Source organism: Lotus japonicus, chromosome 2 (assembly GCF_012489685.1).
Source record: "Lotus japonicus ecotype B-129 chromosome 2, LjGifu_v1.2".
NCBI classification, from domain to species: Eukaryota; Viridiplantae; Streptophyta; class Magnoliopsida; order Fabales; family Fabaceae; genus Lotus; species Lotus japonicus.
Genome location: NC_080042.1, coordinates 50,561,094 through 50,585,876, shown reverse-complemented (window position 1 = coordinate 50,585,876; position 24,783 = coordinate 50,561,094). Strand labels below are relative to the sequence as shown.

Genomic DNA, 24,783 nt, shown 5'->3' with positions numbered 1-24,783 from the left:
GGACTCATAGTCCCGAACCTATTAAAGTCCACATCTATTGCCTGTGTATTTCCAAGTTCACTCGCCAACGTGAGGTTCCCAGACCATAATGTCTCGCCAAGAGCATACTCGGCGGGACCTGTCCACATGCCCACAAGATATCGAGGCCTTCTCCTGAAGGATTGTTGTTCCTTTGTTTGGTTGTCTGCATTTTAGCTAAGTATGTGTGTGCCAACTTGTCGGACCCGATGTTATAACATCTGGCCTATGACATCTGTCGTCCCTGAGTATCTACTGTTAGTTGGTTATTTGGTTATCTGTGAAGTCTTGTATTCAAGTTAGGTTTTTGCTGGAATCTTCTGTTCACCGTTAAGGAGTATTCGTGTGTAATCAAACCCGGTTCAAGGGGGTTTGATTTGGAGCTATTTATGGAAGTTGGAATCTGCTTAATTATTGATTGTACGAGCATCTGGTGCAGATTTGTTACTCGGTTGTTTCTAATAACAACTTCCTGATATTGTGTATGGACCATATGATCTTTCAAGCTCAATGAAGACAAGGCCTGGAAGACTATATATGAAGACCCAAGACCTAGGCTCTAGGTGTCGAATGTATTATTTGCATTAGGGTTTTTATCGAGTTCATACTGCTTGTACTCTTAGCAACTTTATGCCATTGTTGTGAGCTAAGGGTGAGTGTTTACTGTGTGATCTTGAGATCTATCTTTGCAACTCATACTTGAGTTCAATCACTGTGGCAGTGATTGTAAGAGAGTGAGAGGGAGTTCTCATACTTAGGGGGAGACCTAAGCAATATTCCACGGGTAGAGATAGGTAGAAAAGGTAGTTGAACTGGGGCAGTTCCTGTGAAACCTTTTATGTACAAATTCTCTATAATAGTGGATTATCTCTCTTGGATGAAAACCCTCCAGACGTAGGTGATATTGCACCGAACTGGATTAACAATTTCCTGTGTCTTTTTATTGTGTTTCAGTTGATTATCTTGTTGCTTTATCTGTTGTGTTGTCTGTAATGTTGTACAAGAGGCCTTAGACATCTGGTAGAACATCCGTGTTATACCTGCCAGAATTTCAAGGATGAAGCGCATCTTCTATTGACTACCCCCGGCGAGTCTCTCTCTTCTGCCCACAAGCGTAGCCAACATCCCGCCTCAATATCCTATCACCTGTCCACATGCCTTGATTTCAAACAGACCCGCCTTCTTTGGGTGACAGCTGTGAACAACTGTCCAGTTTTTGAAAATCAAACCTGCCCTTTCACTTTTGATCCATCACATCATCTAACAACTTTATATCTTGCCCAAAGAAACTTGTGGTCTCGCTTCTTCTTCACATTTTCTCTCTCTGGAAACGAAAGGTGCTCCCGAGCTCCGTTACCAACGTAATCATTGAGGCTCTTGAAAATGCGGGCCCCCATCCATTCAGAACGGCGCGTGCAAACAGCGCGTCTCTTTTCAACCGTTCCCACTTTTTGCCTATAAATAGGGCTCCAACTGCAAAGTTTCAAACTTTCACCCTTCCTTCAACTTCTTCAAGCAAAGTTCCAATCTTTTCTCCATTTCTTCCCTCACTTCTCAGTCAACCTCCATCGTCTTGCAATGGCTTCAGAAAAATCCAGCGCCGCTCAAATCTCCTCCACCAACGCCGCACTAAGCGCCGGTTCGGTTCCGATGCCCGGTGGCCAAGCCTCCATGCCTGTCTCTCTTCCCGGTCAGTCTTAAACTTCCTCTTCTTTTTCCCTTTTATCTTGTTATTTTGTCTTTTTAGTTTTTCTTCTCCTCTCCACCTTCATCGGTTCTCCGGCCGACCGTTTGAAGGCCTCTCTTTTGTTTTTTATTTCTAACGGCTGAAAGGGTTTCTTCTCTGGCCACCGTTCTTGACTCTCGGGAACCCACTTTTCCAGATTCCGGCGAGCCTCTTGCAGTGGCGCCTGGAGGTGCAGCCGGCGAGACTGAATCAGATCTTGAAGACTCGCTAGCTCTTCTGAAACCCCTTATTCCCGTCGAGAGATCTCAACTTCTTGATATCTCGCTCCCCGAACCTTTAGACCCGCTCTGGCGAATGAACAGAGATTTCTAGACACCCTCTATCTAGACCTCAATCGAAGATCTTGAAGCAATTGTAAACGCTTGTGGTGGCCTTTGTCGCGACGTCTACGATCCTCTTCTTTTACTGGGTGTGCCGAGACCTAAGGAAGTAGTGACCTCCCACAAACCTATTGGCGTGCCCACCTCTCATTATGTCTACCTATACGACACACTGTTTGTGGATCTTGGCTTCAAGCTTCCCTTTTCCAATTTCATCTGCGAGACCCTCAACGTGGTGAATGTCGCTCCAACTCAGTTGCACCCTAATAGTTGGGGTTTTCTTCGCTGTTTAGAAATCTTATGCGACCGTTTGGGGATCACGCCATCATACGAGCTATTTTTCTCCTTCTATTGGGTCAAAGGTGTGGCCTCAGTCACCGCGAATCTTATTTCCTTTACTTTATACAACAATTTGGCTCGCTTTGACGCCTTCGAGAATAATTACCACAAACCCTTCCACGGACGTTGGTTTAAAGTCTTCGACAATCCTGACTTTGCGCAGTTGACGACTTACACCGACTATTCCTACAAATTCCCCTTTTATTGGACTGACAAGCCTCAGACGTCTATCAAAATTGTTGACGGGATGCTTACCCGCGACCAAGTTCATGCCGTAGAGTTTTTGGAAACTCTACCCATCCTCCATAGTGCCCACCTGATTAAAGTTGTCGCCAATAACCAATTGGACGAGTACTTGTGTAATGGCGAGTGCTTAACTTCTCACTCTGTTTCAAATTACTTTACACTTTTCTTTCAATTTTTTAATATCTTTGCTGTTTGTTGTGCAGTTGGTGGCGCCGGTCTTTCCCTTGATGTGATGGATGCTTTTCGAAAGCGCCAACGCGCTCTAGAGAAAGAGCAAAAGCTGCGGAAACAAGCCGAATTAGGGACCCGCCGGAAAACAAAATCCGAGAAGAAGAAAGAAGCTGAAGTTGTTGCGAAGGTCCCCTCCCCAGAACCCGCCACCGGGAAATGAAAAAGGGGTGCCTCTTTTGAAGCCAACACACCCCCCCTGAAGAAATTTCTTAACAGGCCACAGAAAAAGGTCGTTGAGGCCCAAACTGTGGTAGTCGGCGCCTCCTCCTTTTCCAAAACTTCATCCATAATGTCCATGAGTGACAATTGGCGGGATCTCCTAAGAGATTTTGAAGATTTATCAATTGAGAAGGCTTCATCCCCTTGGGACCCCCAGCTGGAGTCCTACGAGTTCGTTGTGGCGAACCTGCCCCTAGACCAACTTACTTCTACTATCCGGCACCTGGGAATGAACGAGACTTGCGAGGCTCTCACTAATCATGGTCTGAAGGTCGCATCTCTTGCCACATCACTGGCACAAGTTTATAAAACACATGATGCAGGGCGAGAGCGTTTAGAATCAGACGCTGCCCGAAAGTCCAGCCTTGAGAGGCATGTTTCCAACTTGCAAGATGATTTGGAGGCCACGCGGACCGCATTGGAAGAGAAGTTAAAACTGAAAGAGAGGGAACTCGCTGATGTGAGTTCTCGCCACCAGATTGAGATTGAAGCTATTCGAAATGATCTCGCCAAGGCCAACGCTGCCAACGAGGTCTTGACCGGGAAGGCCATTGAGAAGTATGAGGAAGGTTTCAAGTATTCCAAGCGTCAACTTCGGTTTCTTAACCCTGAGTTCAACCTGAAAGCCTTAGGTGCTTATAAGCGGTTTGTCGATGGAGGATTGGTCGGGTCCGATGATTCGAATTCCGACGAATCTGAAAGTGATTCTGACGATGAGGAACCCATCGCATCCGATCCCGCCGAGACCAACCTAAGCAGCGGTCCGGCGGATGTTATGGCGGATGTTAACGAAGAAATGGCTGTTGAGGATCTCGCCAATTCCAGTGTTGAGATCCAGGTCCCTGACGGCTCCACTCATGCCGGAGAGCAATCGTCGGTGGTTCAAGAAGCAACCGGGGATGAACCCGCTGATTAATTCCTGCTTTTGATGTATTGTTTTGTAAGTCTGACAATTTGAAGTCCTGTCATTTATTTTTCTGCATCCCGCCAATGTTTACGAATTTCAATCTATATTTGCAAGTTATGGTCCATTTTAGTATAAATCCTTTGTTCTTTTCTGAAAACGTAAGTTTCAACTTTAAATAAAACAAATATTGATAATTAACTCTTTAAAGTAAACAAAGAAGGAATCGAAATTGAAATTGAAAACATTATGGGATGCAACGGATTGGCCTTAAAACTGGGCATATTTTGTATTTCTTTGAGACTCATTCATTCGTGCCTCGATTCTTACTGCGATTCTCTAAGCGCGAACTGTGTGGCCATTATCCAACACATAGTTGGCGTGGCCAACCTAGGTTTGGAGATGTGAACAACCAAGTCACATAAAGCGGCTCCTAGCTCGCGGAACCGTGTGGCTACTATCCAACATATAGTTGGCGGGACCAGCCTAGGTTTGGAGATGTGAACAACCAAGTCACATGAAGCGGCTCCTAGCTCGCTGAACCGTATGGCCACTATCCAACATATAGCTTGCGGGACCAACCCAGGTTAACCGTGTGGCCATTATCCAACATATATTTGGCGTGACCAGCCCAGGTTTGGCGGTGCAACTTACGTTGCACAAAGTCGTCTTTAATGACGTGGTTACATATTATCAGCCTTGTTATTGACCATGAAGCATCGTGTTTATGTTTGAGATATCAAACTTGTAAAATCATTTGTTTGGACTTGTCATTTAAATCATTCATTTGACATTAAACTCTTTACAAACTCATCATAAACATAACAAAGTAGAACTAGGGGGCGATTGCTTTTGCTTTTCAAGGTTTGGACGCCTCATTAAAAACTCCCCTGGCGCGAAGGAAAAAGAGTACGTCGCTTATTGACACCCCTCATTGTTTTTTATCAACTATAATAAAAGCGGAGATTAGCGGCATTCCACGAACGCGGGATGCGCCTCCCCTCCAAAGTTTCCAAGTGATAAGCTCCCTTTCCAACCTTCCTCAGGACTCTAAAGGGTCCTTCCTAGTTTGGGGTGAGCTTGTTGTCGTCAATCGACCTCGTTTTTCGTCGTAGAACCAGATCACCCTCCTCAATTTGTCGCGGAACAACCTTTTTTGGCTTGAGGCGTCTTCCATCTCCACAACGAATTTTCCCTGTTGTGGTCTTAATTTCTGTTGCCAATATTTCAGCTCTTTGTCCACTTGTTCACGGTGTGAACTAGGTGGGCTAGATTCATTGCTCACATCATCATTTTTGTGTTCTCCCTCCTGCTTCTTAGGCCCTCCTTAAAATGCTTGTGAAGCTGCAATCGACTAGGGTTAGCTGTTGATTTGGCTTTTGTTGTAATCGACTACTAGGTTTTGATTGTATCTGGGTAGGCTAAGGGTTAACTGTGGATTTGGCTTTTGCTGCCTTACACACCTTCTGCTCGTGACCAGAACCCACAGTCGTAGCAATACCCCTGCAACTTCTCATATTTCAGGGTTATCTAGACGTTTGGTAAGTTCTTTCTCGGTACCCAAAACCCTGTGACAAATGGGTTGTTTATGTTTATATCCACTTTCACTTTAAAGAAAGGTCGGAGAAGTTTCCCGTTAACTCTGGGATCCTCCACCTCTAGCGGTTCTCCCAAAATAGAAGCTATGTGTGTGGCGTTACTAGTCGTCATCATGTCTAGAGGTATCCCATGAAGCGGACCTCAAAGATCGTCATTTGTGGTGCCCATAGTTGAAGGCTGAGTAAACTCCCCATAACACTCCAGGGTCCTTCCTGAAGGATGTGTTGTGTTGTAGCCTTCTCCTGAAAAGGTGAAAAGGAGGCAGTTGGGCCCCCATATCCACCATCTACAGCCCTGTGGGAAAACCCCAAGCTTTGACAAGGATCATTTTTATCGTCGTTTTGTTGAGTACCTTGTCGGTAATTATCTTGCCAACTAAGGTGCGTTTCACCAACTATCCGCTCGTATCTTCGTTGCTTTGTAGCTCCACTGCTCCTCCTTCCATTGTCATGGCCGGATCTTCTTGGTTGTGTTGTGCTCCGCCAGTGTCATTGCAGATCTGGTCTCCATTTCAGCTGTGTTTTTTGTAGTCGTATGTTCGATTCGATCCTCGTGAGGGTCAGAGGTTCCCTCCATTTGAGCGGCAACATCGCGAAAATCAATTGTGAGCTCAAAGGTATCTTAGACAGCTTCCCTAAAGGAAGAAAAAAGCTCCCTTGATGGAGTAGGAAAACTCTTCTTAGTAAAGTCTCTTCTTGGTCTTTGTTAAGGTCAAAACCCTAAAACATAAAACCCTAGCATAGAGCACTAAAAGAGATAAAAGGGGAGCATATTGGTTTCAAGTTTGTGTTTCTCTTCACTCTTCTGCTCCGGTAAATTTGTTTTTTCCGGCCATGCAACAGTGTAGTTTTTTTTTCATTCACAAGTGTTTCTAATTATTATCTATGTGTTGTGCTATGTGACAATGGTTGAGACTATTCTAGCTTTTTGCGTAGCAGGAGAGTTATGAGATATACATAAAAGTGACGAAGGTTCAATTAATCTCCGAATTCATTAGTGGTGCTCACTAGGGTAGACCATTTATATTTTGGTCCACCGGTGCACCATCCCTGAACACCATTGGATTAGAGAATCTTAGAATATTCTTTGGATCATTGGTTAGGATTTATTGAAAACTAAAAGGGTAAAAATGTAAAGTGTCAAACCTTTTTTTCCCTTCCTCTCCCTTCCCATCCCAGCTAAACCCCATTCAACCACCTACCTCCATCATCAAGACCTCCTCCATAACCAAGCCTCCTTTAATTCCCCACATCACCAATGCCTTTTCCCCTTTGATTGTGTCTCAGCGCAGCCGTCCTGGTCACCCTTATTGGCTTGCTCTGAGATAGCCCCACGCTGAGTGTTCTCTCTTACTGGACCTGTAAAGGCACACATATTCGATTTCACTTTCCAGAGAGTTGAAAGAGCGAATGAAGCCATAGGAAAGACAAGTGCGTGGAAAGACAGAGGTCAAAACAGGGGAAGAGGAAGAGCATATCGGCCATGTGATGCTGAAAAACGATGGCAGCAAGATCCGTGACGGAGGTAGACTAGTTGGACAAGAGGAAGAGCAGATCGCGACCTGGTGTGTGGTGGAAGCCTGGACTAAAAGCCACCGCCGCTGTCCCCGCGGTGGCGTTGTCGCTAATGTGCGCCAGTACCTGTCAACCCGTCACAGAGTTGAAGGTCTTTGGTGGAACATTAAATTTTAGTCTTTTTTTTTGTATCCACGAGTAGCTCCTCTTTTATGCATGCTGCATACCAAGTTCACTTTGTTCAAAGAAGATGATAATGGTAGGGTGACAAGATGCCAAAGATGGAGATTGGTGGCTGGTTGGAAAGAAGTGGGAGGAATATGAAGAGGAAAAGGGAAAGGGAAAGGTAAAGGGCAGAGGGTAAAGGAAAGGGGAAAAGTCAATATTGCCCTCTAGTCCACCAGTGGACCAGAATCAAAGTTGTGCACTCTAGTGGGCACCTTCATTAGCATGTATCGCCATTCCGATTATGGAACATGAATTCTTTTATTTTTTATTTTTGGTCGAATGGAACATGAATTGAAGATGTTGGTTCTAGTAATGTCAAGTTGCAACCATATTTGTGGTTGGAAATAGGGATTCGATAGACCATGCTATGCATAAGGGCTATACATCTTGGTGTCGGCCGGACAATACCAACTTTTTAAGAGTTCAGGTTTTTTTATAAACTTATTTAGTTAAAAGTGTTAGGTTATTGCGTATCAAAAAGCTTTATATACCTAATAAGAATATTTAAATAAATATATGATTAATATAAATATATCTTTTATAATTTTATTACAATATTATGATATTTTATTTTTTTTGAAATTAATATTTTGATATTATAGATTTAAGGATATTAGTGTATCTAGAAATAGATTTATAATCTATGTACCAAAAAAGAAATAAATTTATAATCTATGTAAATACCTTACCTATAATTTTAGACCAGATCAGACACCAAAAACTCCCACGGAATCTCTAGCTTACTTTTGCTGTAAACTTGTAACTTATATCTTGCTAGCCTTTATAGAAAAATTTATTTTAGTGTAATTTAACTAATTAGCATTTTTTTTGATACATCGAAAAGATAAATTGCGCCCGTCAGAGATTGATTGTTGACCCGAGGATATAAGGGTATTTTTGTGGGTCTTTTATTTTATTTTTAATTTATTTTCTAAGTTTTAATTAGTTTTTATGATATTTTTAAGTAATTTTCGGATTTTTAATTATTTTAGGATTTTAGGAGTTTTTATTTTGATTTGTTAGATTTTAGTAGTTTTTATCTTATTATTAATTAGTACTTTTTAAATGATAGATTTAGTAAGGATTTAGGTTGTTTATTTTTAATATTATCTTTCTAGGATTTTATTTTAATTAGTTTATTTTAATTTTATTTAGGATTTTCAGAATAAAGAGAAAAGAGAAAACCAGAATAAGAGAGCTAATCCTGTGCTGATGGTTCACAGGAGCTTCCATGCACCCGCAGCAGATCCGAAGGTTGAAACTTCACTCTCCGCCATGTGGCTCGATCGTAGCAGAGGTCCATCGTTAGACCGTAGCACGCGAAGCACTGGAATCCAGCCCACTTTAGCATTGGTCCAATTGCAAGAGGACACGTGGCGGTTTTCTTTTGTCTTATGCGGTGGCATATTCACGTGAAAGAAGGAAATAAAACAGAAGGAAAAAGTGGCCGGTGGCGGCGTTTGGAATTTGGAAAAACTTAATATATATATTTTGGTAGCAGTATTATTTCTGGAGGCTTTTGGTGATTGGAATTGAGCACAGACTTCTTAGGGTTTTGAGAGCTTTTGCAAGGTTTCTCCCGGAGATTTTAGGTGCTATTTTCTTTCTCTTTAATTCTTGATTATGGCCATGCTTGACTAAACTTCTTTTAGTACTTGGGATGCGGATCCTTTTTAGGATTATGTTTTGATTCGAATCTTTGCTTCATATGAATTTTATTTATTAATCTACGTAGTTGTTTCAATTTATCTTGATTATACTTGAATGCATGCGAGTAATTTACTGATTCTTATGAGAACGGAAGTTGATTAGGAATTAGAGAAACAATGAAACAATTAGGTTAAGCGTTCCCTACTGCTTGATTCAAGAGTAGAACCTAATTGCGTTGGCTAGTTTAAATAGAACTTAATCTTCAATTCCCTGGTCTAGGTGCTCGTAAAACAGACTTAGTAATTGAATTGAAAGTCTAGGGCGTGTGAGTTATCAACATCCTAGAACATAGGCTAAATCGCCGTAGAGGAGTTTATTAAATTCATATGAACATTGTTAGAATAAAGGCATAAGCCGAATAGGTGAAACAGGACCCAAGTACTATTTTTCTCATCTGATTTCTTAAACTATTTGATTTTCGCTTTTACTTTTTATGAGTGATTGCTACAATCTTTAAAATCTTTAAAATTGGTTTTTATTTTCATAATCTAAATACTAGAAGTTAATATAATTAGTATTGAATCACAATCCTCGAGGGATCGATAATTTATTACTACGGGCAACTTTGTACACTTGCAAATAAGCTATCATTGATCTCTGGACCTTCCTCACCCAACCTATATGTCTCCTAGCTCTTACCACTTGAGTTATCATTCGGGGACTAACTCATTAGCATATGCATCAACTAGTTTCTTTACAATAAGTTTATTAGCAAATGTAAAAATCTTATTATGAAATAGTTCCTTACATAAACTATAGGTAGGCTAGACTTTTAAGAATGTCAGACCATAATTAAAAAAAAGTCTATAAAGAGTAACTGGTCAGGTTGAGACCTTAAAATTATTAACCAGACTAAGCCTAGTTATGCATATCCTACTTCAACCTAGCCTATTTTCATCTCTAGGTGGAAATCACTCATCCTGATTGTCTTTTTCCTTTTTTACTTTTAAATAATAATTGTGAGGCTCATCTCTAGGTGGAAATCACTCATCCTGATTGTCTTTTTCCTTTTTTTTCTTTTAAATAATAACTATGAGGCTGAACCAACTTTGTTGCAACTTAGGGTTTGTTTTACTAACCGTTATGAAATAGTTGGAATTTCTGTATTTTATTTATTAATTTATTTCCAACTCATTTATCTTCAATGTGATTGGATGATGAGTTATTTAACCCAAAATTTATCATGGGTCATTTAGACAACCTTGTTATAATTATGTTAATAAAATTATATTTAAAAGAATAAATTTGTGTTTTGAAAGGATGTGGATAAGTAATTTAAAGAGAACTAATGTGTTGCTTGAATATAATAAAGTAACATCACTTTTTAGGGATATTAATATTACTAAAGTATTCCTAAGACGTAAAGGCGAGGTTTAACATGAGTAATATTGTAAATTGACGCTTATCACATTTTTATTTTATGATAATACAAACATAATCACACATTTTATAATGCGTATTTATACATTTAATTTGTGTTTGCATACTCAACCTTAACCAGCTTTCATCCAACGGAACTTACCCTTTTCTTTTCACGTTGAATGTTTTAAAATGTGTGCTATGTGCTAATATGGTTGAAATTGAAAAACAAACACCCCCTTAGTTTTAACTAAAACCGGAAAAATGTTATATCTTTTCTAATTACACTTGGAATATTGAAAATAAACAGCTACGCCAATAAATCTTAACAAATATTAGTAATTGATGGCATTATTGCACACTAATTTTATTTTCCTTGGAGATTATTTTAATTAGAGCAGGTGAGAAGGGACATAAAGGCAACGAAGATTTGATTCCCATATTGAGACATTGTTGGAGTTGGCACTCCTTTGTGGTTGTCCTTTTGAGATGCTGGAATACCACTTGATCACTCTGGTTTCACACTATTTTATCTCTTATACATGCATCACAAATCCAGCTTGAACCCACATGTCCAAGGATTTGAATTACCTTCGTTTTGGGCCAACACATATTAGTTAATGACATATCATTGTATCATTATTTGAAAAACAAAAAAATAAATTATGCTTATATTAAAATTACTAAATGAATAAGGATATTGATCTTCCTATCAACTATCCTAATTCTAATTCTACATAAAACCCTGAGTTTTTTTTTTTTCACCAGAAGTGTCCCACTAATTTCTTTCGAGTCATAAAGATCACGGAAGTGGGTTTTACTTCTTTCAATAAATATATTTTCCTTTCAAATTTAGGCATTTCAAATTTGAGTGCTGAAGTTTGAATATCATCTTCAGACTATTGACATCCATTCACGATTTTTCATTTCTCTAAGATAGTTTTCCTCCTAGATATTTCAGTTTAAGAACGAACTGGCTATACTATTGAATGCAATTCAATTCATAGCAATAATTTATCCAAACTCAATGAACTACATTTCAGCTACACAATCAATTTATATAATTCAACTGTCTAAAAATTCTGATCATATAATACAGCTAAAATGCGTGGTATAAAATAATCCTAACTCCTAAAGGCCTATTGCATCTTCAAACCCAAACATGACAGAATATAAATCCCCCAATACAGGTGTTCATTGGTTTGCTGACAATCCAAACAAAAAAAACCGAGAACCCCCTCCTAAACATGGTGATGCATAATGATTCAACCATCCTTCCGAGGATAAACGTGCTTCGACTCGTCGTGCTCTTCTTAGAGATATAGGATCTCATGACTTTTGATCTGTGGGAAACTTCAGCATGCTTTTGAATTCAACATCTCTGGTGAAGGACTCCTTCCGTTTTTCTCACATATATCCTTTTGGATGAATGGGGACAAATCCAAAACTCAAGTGGTTTTTTCGCAATCTAAAGGAAGTAAGTGAGCTGCTGTTTCTTTCTTGTACCTCCTTCTCCATACAACTCATTCCACTGCTTTAGCTCAGCCATTACTGATCCTTCCGTGGCAAAGCTCGCAGCCACCTGCATTTAAGAAGACATCTATCAGTTCATCCATATGGGAAATAGATGCCTGAAATATCATAATTTATTTCTTCAATACAAATAAATTATTAGATTAACTCAATCATATATCTAATCAGAATATGTCTCGGCATCTAGATACATAAGGTAGAAAGTATATTCCAGCAAAGGATTAGGGTAAGAATAATATGGTGTACAATCCAATGATAAATGAGGGCGAGCCTCGATGCAACGGTAAGGTTGCAGTCATAAGTTTGAGCCGTGGAATCAGCCTCTTGCAAAAATGCAAACTAAGGCTGCCTGCATTAGATTCACTAAGTGGGTCTGGCTCCTCCCTGGTTCTCTCACATAGCGGGAGCTTTGTAACACCAGGTTTGCCCATTTTTAATCCAATGATAAATGAAAGAATGAATTAATTGATTTTTAAAAAAGAATAGCTCCAATGTTGAATATTTGATTGCTCGCATATGATATTAGTGTTTAAGTTCTACCTAAAAAGATATCCTTAATATCATTTACCCAAATGAAAGATATATATATCATTGTCTGTATTCCTTTGTAACAGCAGCTTCACTTCATAGAGTTTAACAAAGCCAATTTTAAATTTGCTTAATTAGCCATTTTTAAGTGTATGATTTTCAGTTCACCCTACCTGACCCTTGGCCTGTTTCATGTCTTCCATGTTTAAAGCCCTCAGGATAATTTCTTGGTCTTCTTTATCTTTATTATTTGAAGAATCTTCGGAGTTTTGGCCTTCTGCCTCTTTTTTCTTCTTTTCCTGTTAGAACATGCAAATTGATATTTAGTTAGCCCTTCATCTAAAAAATAAAGCACTGCATTGGATACAGATATTAATCATAACACAGTAGGAGTTTAACAACTACCATATCCTTCTTTCTCTCTTGCTGTATTAGCTCCCTCACAGGTCGATAAGCGGCGGTGATGCACAAATTCTGTGCACATAAATTTATAGCATCAGATCATATCATCACCACAAGATAAAACTAGTTATCTCAGCAAAAGTTTACCTTAAGATCACTTCCACTGTATCCTTCTGTCATGGTTGCCAGCTCTTTGAAGTCTAAGTTTTCATGCTTTTCCTTAGCCAGGAGAGTTTTCAGGATCATTTCCCTGTTCTCAACAGATGGAAGGCCAACCATGATCCTGCTCAACATTTAAAAATTAGTAAGATGCTATCAACAAATCAAGAGAATAAGAATGTTTTTGGGAAAAGAACATTGTCTAATGATATTGCTCTTAGATGATTCTGCTAGCGCTCATAATTGATGAGAATTGTCATTTTACAGTTGAAAAGAACACTTGATTTTATCGATTTCACAAAAGATATTTGATAGGTTGTTAATGGCTGATAGCGTAGCGTAGCGGCAATCCCGAAAAACGCTATTTCGAGCGCTATAGCGGCAAATAGCGACAGATAGCGGTGAACCCCCAAGGTGCTACGCTATAGAGCTATTGCGCACTATTAACAAGCCTAGACACAGAGCCTGTTTGGTTTACCGTTATGCAAATGGGACTCTCAATTGGTGAATAATTTAAACAACAAGGAAACAGAAAAAGTTGCTGAAAGTAGGGAAACAAAAGCTACACAAGATCTGTCTTCTGAGGGAGACATATGCTAGCTAAATAAAAAAGAAGAGGGGACAACTCTAAATGAAAATTGAACAGCATCACTAAAAGATTAAAATAATTGAGATCTCATGCTTCTTTTCAAAAAGAAATTGATGAAATGTCAGTATTATGAACTGTTTATCATGAATTTTTCTTGTTTTCTTATGGCCCCCCAGCTGTTCATCATAAATAATGAATATAATGCATGTGTCTTTGTTAAAATGGTAAAGATGCTGTAGCTGAACAGAATCAACAAATGATCATGCCAAACAATATGATAAAGATGTTTCCTACCTGCGCTCGAACCGTCTAATAATTGCTTCATCGAGGTCAAATGGCCTATTGGTTGCAGCAAGAACGAGAATTTGCTCACCAGGTGCAGTTAATAGCCCATCCCAGTGTGTCATGAATTCATTTTTAATCTTCCTCATGGCCTCATGCTCTCCAACTCTAGTCCTCTGACCAAGCATGCTGTCAACCTCATCGACAAAGATTATAGTAGGAGCAACCTTTGCTGCTAGCGAGAACAGAGCGCGGACATTCTTTTCGTCTTCTCCAAACCATTTTGAAGTGATGGTGGACATTGAAACATTGATGAAACTTGCTCCAGCTTCATTTGCAATTGCTTTGGCAAGCATTGTTTTCCCGGTTCCCGGAGGCCCGAAAAGTAATATACCTCTACATGGCTTTAGAAGACCACCTTTGAAGAGGTCTGGTCTTCTAAGGGGAAGCATTACCAACTCCTGAAGTGATTCTTTAATCTCATCCATTGCACCAATGTCTCCAAATGTAACCCCTATCTCATTTGCAGGGATAACTTCAGGTCTTATGCGCTTCTCAAATTCGTTATCAGGAACTTCCTGCACGCATGCAATTAAATTATAGTAAACCAAAAAATAAATAAATAACCATGTAATATGTAAGCTCTAATCAGCCATGAACAATTATAAAGTCCTGGAATATCTGCAAAACATTCAGTCTATGATGATAAAGATGTTTCCTACCTGCGCTCAAACGATCTAATAATGACAGTGTATCTATTGTTCAGATTGAAAACAGCAAAAGAGTCAGCTGTTAAAAGTATGTATATGGATCATGTTCATTTATTAGTTCCTGTTTTAACTACTACATTACGAGGATCAGATCAGTAGATAAGAACTTGTGTATGTTTGGATTGGCGTTAGCAGAATTGATTTTGGATGACAAAATTGATTCTACTGTAATTGCGTATGGGAAACATCATTTCAACTTATTCGAATTGATTTTAACAAACTAGAATTGATTCTGCTTTCCAAACATGTTCTAAGAAGCACTATACATGCTTAGGTGCTGAGTAAATTGATCTTACAGCTTTTGCAGGTGTTGGATTTTCACCATCTTTTTTTGTTACAGGGATGGCTTTCTCTGTTTCATTTTTGTTTTCAGGTGCTTGGTTGTCACACCGCACATCATTCTTTGCACCAGTAATGTCTTCTCCCACATTTTCCTGACATTAAAGAAAACTCCTCAATGAATAAATGTATAATCATAAGCAATCTTCAGAATTCTTTATGTTCTAGATGATATAATAGTAAAAAAACATTACCTTGCTCGAATCATTAGTCTTCAGATTCCCACTGCACTTGCCTTCCTGGAATAAACTCAATCCATGGGACAAACTGTGCATTTACGAGATCAGTAACTAGAAAACCTTGTCATGTAATCAATTTGCTTAACAAATAGTCATTTGATAATATATTTACCTATTGGATGATATAACTAGCCTTCCATTTCGGTATTCCGGATCCTTGGTATTCATCAAATGATATGATATTGCAGATACAACAATTTCTTCAATATAATTACTGAGTATCATAGTGTCTGCATGGCAGATTGAATTCAAGTCATCACAATCAATGTCATTTTGTGCAAGTACTTCAGCAATGTGGTTTCTGTTATCCTGAAACTGAATAATTTTCATGTCCTCTTCAAGCTGGCCTTTCCAGCTGCCAAGATGAGTTTCATCTTCAGGAGGTTTGATCTCAATGATATAGGGGAATACCATAGGGAGCCTTTCATCGATTTCTTTGCAATCGTCCTCTGGATCTGATATCTGGGAACCGAGTATCAACACCGAGCCTGATAGTTTCTTTATCATTTTTTGCAGTAAATTATATAACCTTGGTGATTTGATAACGAGCTTCTCAACGTCTCTGATATATAAAATAATGGAACCGGTTTCTGAGATAGAAACCAGAATCTGCCAAAATAACAATAACCCTGTTAGAACTGTACCTAAAATTTGCCACAAAGGTTGATCAAAAAAAGTAAGTTATCAGAAATTAAATCACCTTGTAAAGTGACTGCACGAAGAGCTTTTCATCAAAACACAAGCTACTTGCACGCCTTAAAGAACCTGAATAAATCATTCAAAAAAGTCATAAGCATAGCTATAAAGAACATGAATTTATATAATCAGAACATGAATTTTGATGTATCAGATTAGTTCCTGAATAGATTGGTTTACTCCTGGAACATGTGTTACAATCAGAGCATGAATTTTGATGTATCAGATTAGTTCTGTTTACTACCACTGTATTACTTCTAAAAGCACCCTAGTGATTACTATTTAAAGCGCTATGTTGAAAGAAGCTCACAGGATGCACTAATGAATTGTAAGTAGTAGTTCAAATCAATCTTTGTGACATATGAGCTAGGCCAAACTGGCTTGATATGTATCTTCTAGTTCTAACCTGGCATTATTGGACCGCTCTGGGAAGCAGTGCTACTTAAATCGGACGCAGCAGACGCATTCCTCCGAAGCTTTGGATGATTGTTGTAACTTTCAACAGCACTGCTTTGTTGACGCAGAGTCCCTTTTAAAGAAATTATCATTCAAGGTCAAATAAAGGATGTATTCTATAAATAAAGTAAGCAACATATAGATAAAGGTCAACAACTAGAGGGTATCAGTTAATGCAATTTCTATGTATTCCTCACAACCATTTGCTATGTTATGACTATGATAACTTCAAACCAATGTCTATAACTTTTAAACATTGATACCTTGAAGTCATGGATTACCAAACTCTATCGCATGTAATTAGATAAATTAACAAGTAAATTAGTACTTTTAAACAGGAGTGTTATTTCATCTAGTACCTCTAGTTTCGCCGGTTGGAGGCAGCATTGAAAAGGAACCAAACAAACTAGACATTCTCTCCAAAGTCATCTCGGATATTGACCTTTTGAAAGACTGTATAAACAGAAGCAAGTAAGTCAGGAAAATCTCACCATCACCAAATAACTGAATGGTTTAATTGCTCTTTTCTGAAAATATATATGCAAAAAAGCCAGCAACTGGAAATTTAGCCAAGTCTAGAGACTAGAATGTTGAGTAAACCCCCAATGTATCGCCCATCATTTAACTGTGACTTCAAGTTAGTCCTCAAATTAAAGAAATACTCATTTATGTCCTCGAATTATTCATATGTTGATCAGATTATTCCCTGAACAGACAAAAGTTACCAACACCACAGGTCTAACATAACCAAAATTTGAATAGTTTGAGAACTTAAAAAGATGTTTTTTTAGTGTAAGGACAAATTTTAAGTTGGTAATTCACATTGGAAACTAATTGAGGGTTTCTCTCTAAGAACAAATATAGTATGGAGCAGACCAAACTTACTGGTTCTTTTCTAGTATATCCATATTTGCTCTGCAACTGTGTAAGGGAAAACATGAAAGATATGAGTATATGTATATCATCAGTTAAAGCAAATATATTGAGAAGCTATAAAAATATTACCTTCATGGAGAAGTCGGTAATATCTATCAATAGCAACTTCGATTCAAAGTAATGTGCTAAAGCTTTTGCAAGCATTTGCTGGTAAAGTTCTTCAAAAATTAAAAAGTAACTTGTATTAATCACACAAACTTGATAACTAAATGATGTTTATGTGTCAAAAGATTAAACTCTACACAATGTACCTGCTGGACCAGAGAGCAAAATTGCCCTGCTTGCTGGGGAGAGGTTCCTGGTATGCTTGGAAACGTTAAGATGTTTTAGATGAACATATGCTGCACTTGTCAACAAAACTCGAGTTCTTTCACTGAAAATGCCATATAATATAAGAAGTTGAGATAAGATGTATTAAAAAAATCATCCAAGGTAGATCAAGTGTAACAGTGACTGGACCTGAGCTCCAAATATAGACATCTATTCTAAAGGTTGATGTTATGTAGTTTGTTTATTCATTAATTGAAAACTCATTTAAATATTGGAATATAAAATTAAAAGAAAAAAGCCATAGTTTGAGTTCTATTTAATCCAAGATGCACAATCAAATATAAAAAGAATATATTTTTACTTTCAGTAGTTAACAATCAACATCATTTCCTAACATACTAAATTTCTTTACAGTTGTCATATACCAACTTAGTGGCCTATGAATTAAAGAATGTAAGAAAAGGATAGAAGAAACTAATGGTTATTATAAAGCGTGCTAGAGTATCTAGATATGAGAAACTTTCAAACACTAGGAATTACATAACATTCTTCTTTATGTTTAGGTACATCAAGGAGGTATAGCATGATGAGTCTTTGCATCACAGTAAGGTTGTTCCTTGTGACCTTATGGTCATGAACTGTAGTTGCAGAAACAACCCTCAGACCACAGGCCATGGCTATTAACATCTGAGATTAAAATCTTCTGTCCCTGTATGGTGTCTCATTCCCTGTTCCACCAATAAAATTGTATCATGTCAATTAAAAAAGGCATGAATATGACATTTATAACCTTATAAGGGTTGTTTTAAATGTCATGACTCAACTTTCTTGGTGGGACAGGGAAAGGGACACCATACGGTGACAGAAGATTTTAATCTCAGATGTTAATAGCCATGGCCTGTGGTCACACTTGGCAGCCATTTCACTTCAAGTAGTTGTTACCACAACTTGAACTTCAAGCCTCAATCATAATAGCTTTTCAGATAACAGAAGTATGATCTTTAGGTCAGCTAGTATTGATTACATGGATTTAAGTGCAAAGTAATCACCGTTGGATCAGAATGGAATCATTAGCTTGAAGTAGACAAGAAGTATAGAATAGCACAAACAGAACTTGTTACATCTATGAAAAGGGTGAAGCTCTAATTTGGAATATAGTGCAATTTTTCAGAGAACTAATATGAACGGTGAACCATAACAAAACTACAAAAAGTGCAAGCGCACATAACAAGATCTATTTTACAATAGAATTGTATATTCAAACAAGCAATTCTTTCATAACAAAAAAAAAACATTCTGGTTTCAGGAAGAAAAAATGTGATCAGATTCATTCTTTTATTTATTTCAGAGAAGCAACACATACTAACAGGAATGTTCCATCACTTATTTTTGCAACTTCCCTGTCTCTGACCCAACATATTATCAAAATGCAACAAATTTCTTTGTAAAACCAAACAGAAATATGCCAATGGAAAATCTGACAGAGTTTGGGGTTGAAAAAGGAGCAAAGGTGAACTCAGTAACAAGCAAACGAAGAAACTCTCAGAGAAGAAGAGAAAAAAGCCCCAAAAAGAGAGCCAAATTTATATGTACCACAAGATTCAGAGCAGATGGCCATGAAATTTACAAGTCAAACTGAGACAGATCCATGTTAATTCATATATTATAAGTATAGATTCAATGAAATCTCCCAATAATGCTGATAATGTTCAAATGTCATTATACAAGGTCAAAATGGCAACAAAAACATAGATATCTATAAGATCAAGTTTAAGTCATATTTATATAAATTCTACAGAAATTTCAAAATCACCTTAAGTAATAAGGAAAGTCATCAAATGTAACTTTGCTGTCCTTCCCATCAACTACAAGCTTCTTGATCTCCTCCACAATTTGCTCACCAGAAACCTCATCAGAGTTCCCTCCAACCCATTTCTGCACAGCCTGTCCTGAACTCAATCCAAGCCCAACACCCAACCCCACCCCAACACTCAATGCTGACAACAGAACATGCTTCTGTTCCATCACAACGACCCACCTTGAATCCGAGACAAAGTTTTGTACTTTATGACCCCAGAAGAGATTTCTCACCAAAGGGTATCAGGAATTGGTAAGAAAATGAATGATTCAGGGGATTTTGCAAAAGATTCAGAGAAAATGGGTACACCGGATATTGTGGTGGTAAAGAAATAGCAGCAATAATATTATAAGAGGCTCCGAAGACGACGTTGGTTTGAAGGATTTTGACAGGGCAATGACTCGCTCTGGTGTGTGTTTTTGTTTGTGTGTGTGTGTCCCTCCTCAATGCTATATATAGCATGGCATAACTAATGGACGTTAAATGTTTATTGCTTGCCATGAAACCCAAACTTTGAAGGGTCCACCTAATATGAACCACTTTTTAGTGGTGTAACTTTGCACCACTATGTTAATTGTCCATTTTACCCCTGTTCAAAAAATTAATCCCATCAAAATCCACCCGGTAATACCAATATTTTTTTCTTTTTATAAAATAATTTTTTTAACAGGGGTAAAATGGACAATTGGTCTAGTGGTGCAAGGTTGCACCACTAAAAAGTGGTGCATATTAGGTGGCACCAACTTTGAGGGTCTTTGAAAGGCAAAAAGAAAAGAAGGAAAAAGAAAAGTTGAGATTTTTACTTTCCTATTCTTCTTTTTGACATGATGGTGAGGACTGAGTGGTGACACCAAATCTGGGTTCTCTCTCTCACCCTCTTTTCCTCTCTCTCAAACTCTCTACAATTATTTTATTTCATTTTTATGTTTTTTTTTATAAAAAGCTTGGGTGGATTCGGACAAACACACACCACTATGGGTCAAGATATGTCTTCGAGAACACGAGTCGCTTTAAAAGGTACTTAGAGCATCTCGAATGGAGATCCTAATCTCACATCTTAAAATAAGATTTTGATCTAACAAGATCTCACCACTGGAGTTGTTCTACCTGGTTTGAGATCTTAACAAAAGTTTAGATCCGTGTCTTAGCTCGCTACCTTCAAAAGTGAGATCTTATATAAAATAATTAGTGTTTCTCTCTCTTCAATACAAGAAATGTAAAATAAATAATATAAATATTCGGTATTGTTGGTTCAACTAAAAGTAACGTAAGATCTAATTGGAGCGAAATGTGCATTAAGACATTATGGGTGCCTTAAATTCTATGTGGCAGTACGGGTCTACAAAAAATGAATTAAGTGCTAAAATAAAATCACTCTTACATTTGAACGAATTGAACGGACAATCTTTTGAGAAAAAATGTTTCATGTTTATATTTTTATGTTTTGCCTACTTGGAAACCTTTAAAAAAAAGGTTGGTTTTTCATATAGCAAAACTTTTGACAATTATTTTTAGTATAATATAATTTGCTGCCCCTTGTTTGTTTGGTGCAGCGTCATTTTGGTGTTTTCTTGATTAATAAAATTAAAGTAAATGAAACGGTATGGTTGGGTTGGTGTCTGGCATATTGTTTTTATCTAAAGCAGGTTGAAGTCAGGACCATCCCTGAAGTTTTTTAATAAAAATAAAATTGACAAAACCCTTACCCTTTCATGTACATTCTAACTTTGCAGATTCTGCTGAGGAGAATTTGGAATTTCAGAATTTTCAGTTATAACATCTTGTACTATTTTGTAGAAATTAGCAAGAATCATGCCGTTTTCTAGTGTGATTTGATTTTCGTCATAAAAATCTCCAAATGATAGTGTAGAAAAAAGTTGATTTTCACCAATTATTCAAGATATTTAATTATTTAATTTTCAATACAACAATCTTGACCTTTAACATAAATAATTATAATGTCATCTCTAATGGTTATGGTTAAGGTCATGCAAGAGGAAGTTTTGTTTTTCTTTTGAACATCATGCAAGAGGAAGTTGGTTGTAGACAATATTGTTGCAACTATTTATGTTTTTTTTATAAATAAATAGATCGCTCTACTTTTGTAATTTAAATGTCTCATATTTCTCCTAAAAGCAATATTTATTTAATTTGTACATTTTGTTCTTTAAAGTATAAAATAAGTCCTCCTTTGTAAAAATACTATGTGTTTTTGTTTATGTCTTGGATTTGAATAAAATTACTATAATTCAACATTGTCTTTGAATCAATCGACATTTTTCACAAATCATCTAGAATTGGTTTGCGAAGGTCCTTCGCTGCATCCCAATGGATGATCAAGCAACATCTCTCATTCTTTTAGTTCCTAGTAAAAGTCTCCTAAAACTAAGCCTAAGCAAGATAGGCTATGAGACAGGATGTGTGTCATTGTTGCAATATGATGAGAGGCTACTCCTCTCGAAGCAAAGGCATCAAAACCTTCCAGACCCAAAGAAGGGTCCATAGTTCAATTCGAGTAGTTTATGTATGTAAGACCCAAGTTTTTAAGCTTAGAATAAGTGGAAGAGATTTCCATTTACGATTAGGCTTGATGTATCGTGAAGGAAAAACCTCAACAAGAGTTTATCGAATGGAATAAATTTATGAAGGAGAAACTTCAGGAGAAGTCTAAGGATTTCATCAAAGTCGATAAAAGTTATAGCACGATTAGTATTCGCTTAAACCTAGGGCAAGAACGCTAGTAAATAGCTAATTTACACTTAAAGAGACGATGGAAACTAATTCCAAAAATCTTCAGAGAAATGTTAGAACTTCTCTTAATCCTTATATGACAATCGTTTCAAGGCGAAACTCTAGGTTGTACGAACGTCAAATTCCAATACTCGGAGGTTTGCCGAAACTAAAACCCTGATAGTTCAAGAAACCTAAAATGAACGGTTGATGAAGACTTTTTCTATTCGGAGCTTCAAATGAAGATTCCACACGCATACGCCCATTTCTCTTGATATTTTCAATCTTTCTTCAGAAGGAAGTTTTCTCTTCCGACATCCACTGCAAAAAGTAACTTATCGGGTAAAATAGATTTACACCGACTTTGCATTATTCACTTAAAATCCAAGGAACCTCTTTTTAGTTTTGGAATTCTGTCCCCAAACCCTATCTTAGGATTCACGGAGGAATGTGCAGGAAAAATCAGGAATCGCGAAATTTTCATTTTGAGTTAAATCCTCCGATATCTAAAACAAATCTGTACCGGTTTCCAAAATATCTTCTCAAAATATCTTTGATAAATATCTATTCATCCTTATCCGATCTTTGATAAATATCTATTCATCCTTATCCGATCTTTGATAAATATCTATTCATCCTTATCTGATATTCTCAAAATATCTATCCATCCTTATCCCTCCACCAAGTCATCCTTATCTAATCTTACAAAATATCTTCCATTTCATTCCCTATATATATGTGTAGCTTGAAGAATGAAAAGGAAACAAAATCTCACCCAAAAGCCCACCCAAACCCGCGGCCAAGGAGGAAGGAGGAGGAGAAGAGTTTTTCGCAGATTCTTGCCTGATCGTCCCACAGTTCGTTGTTACGCGTAGGCCTCAAGGTATTGGTGCTAATCCTTACTTCTGATCGTAAATTCTGTCGCTTTTCTCTATGCTTTTTTGTGCTCTAAGTTTTGAGCTTTTTGCACAACTATCCAAATAACTTCATCTTTTTATCCAAACTTATTCCCTGCGTGCCCATGAGCATGTTTAGCGGATTACATTTCGCCGATTCTCGCCGAAATGCCGCCGAGTTTCAATTCTGCTCATAATACCCATTTTTGGCTAAAGTTCCAACCTTTGGGCTTAAAACCCTCGACTGAGCTTAGCGTTAGTAAGATTAGTCGTTATAATCGTCGTTGGTATCAACCCCATCTAATTTGTTTTTCGAAATTCTGATTTTGAGTTTTCGAGCTTAAAATATTGACCAAAATACCCCTGCGACAGTTTTCGATCCGATAATTTTTCCGAGTTTAGATTAACCTTAGTTACGGTTGATAATAGCCTAGGAACCAAGTTTGATCGAAGAAAAATCGACACACACAATTACCATGTGTGGCCGAGAGCTACCCTAGGAGGAGGAAGAAAATTCTTTTTCAAAAACTTGTCCTTTCGCACTAGATTATCGTACCTCGGAGTATATGCTACTTCGTGTAACCTTAGGGAGCATTGATTGCTGAGTTTCTGATAGATTCTGATGGAATTCTGTGGTTTTTACTCTAAAGGTTCTTTTGAGGAATTTCCCGTGGAACAAGGAGTTGATCGTGTAGGAACGTTTGAAGAGAACCCTGGAGAATCTACAGGTGAGGGCTACTCTCTGAAATACTAGATAATGTTTTAGGTGTCGACGAATTCGACTTGATTTATGTGTTATGCACTTAATTGCTAAATGTCTGAAATGATTTCTGAGGCTTCGGCCGGGCTTGTTGATTTCATGATGCCTTGATATTGTGTGCTAAATGATTCACATGTTATGTGCTAAATGGTTAATCTAGGATGTGTTGGAATATGCTGTTTATGCTTATTGGATTGCGCTGATTTAACTATGTTATTCCACTTATATCTGTGATACTGAAGAGTGAGGATAACGGGCAAGTCATGCCGAATTTTTATGAGATTTTTGGAGAGAGTTTGACGGGACGAACGGAGTTCGGGCCTTGTTATTGTTTTAGTGGATCGAGACTTTCTCTGGGAATTAATTGGGATTATGGGATCTTTTCAACTCATAAGATTAGAAACAAAACTAAATGTAAACCATTTCACAAGGAAAATTCATAAGACATTAAACAACCTCTGAACCCTTTAAATAATGATAACAATCTCAGATGAAAGCTTAGGGTTTGAATACTAGCTTTGAAAAATGAGAAGTGTCGCCGAATCCAAGATTTAGGAAAACTAATAAGTTTCTGAGTATTTTATGCTCTTTGATCGATGAGCAGTTTATTTATTGGACTATCTAAATGATAAGTCAAGGAACTATAAGTTTTCAAGTACATTGTTACTCTTCGCTCGCTGAGCAGTTTTTGACCATCGGAATTAGATGAGTCAGATGACTCGAGAAGTTATCATGAGTGATTGCACTCTTTTTATGATTAATTGTATTTTGTCGCAGAATCGACATTTGCCTTAGGGTATTCTTTTTAGAGACAATAAGTTAGCTAGAACACGTGGCGACGTGTCGAGTGAGGTCGGAGACGTTGTTTGGCTAATCACTTTGCATTCATGCACTCATTTTGAGGTA

General features: G+C 37.7%; 1 protein-coding gene across 1 annotated transcript; it reads right to left on the bottom strand.

Moving 5' to 3' along the window:
• Positions 1-11,471: 11,471 nt before the first annotated feature.
• LOC130738225 (uncharacterized) lies at positions 11,472-19,929 on the bottom strand. Its single transcript, XM_057590163.1, has 15 exons — positions 19,447-19,929; positions 17,615-17,736; positions 17,433-17,521; positions 17,313-17,348; positions 16,787-16,880; positions 16,378-16,500; positions 15,976-16,040; positions 15,388-15,884; positions 15,231-15,303; positions 14,994-15,131; positions 13,940-14,505; positions 13,045-13,180; positions 12,901-12,969; positions 12,669-12,794; positions 11,472-12,016 (listed from the first exon to the last, which is right to left on the bottom strand). The coding sequence occupies exons 1-15, from the start codon at positions 19,656-19,658 to the stop codon at positions 11,903-11,905; spliced, it is 2,460 nt and encodes an 819-aa protein (XP_057446146.1). The 5' UTR covers positions 19,659-19,929; the 3' UTR covers positions 11,472-11,902.
• Between the last annotated feature and the right edge of the window lie 4,854 nt (positions 19,930-24,783).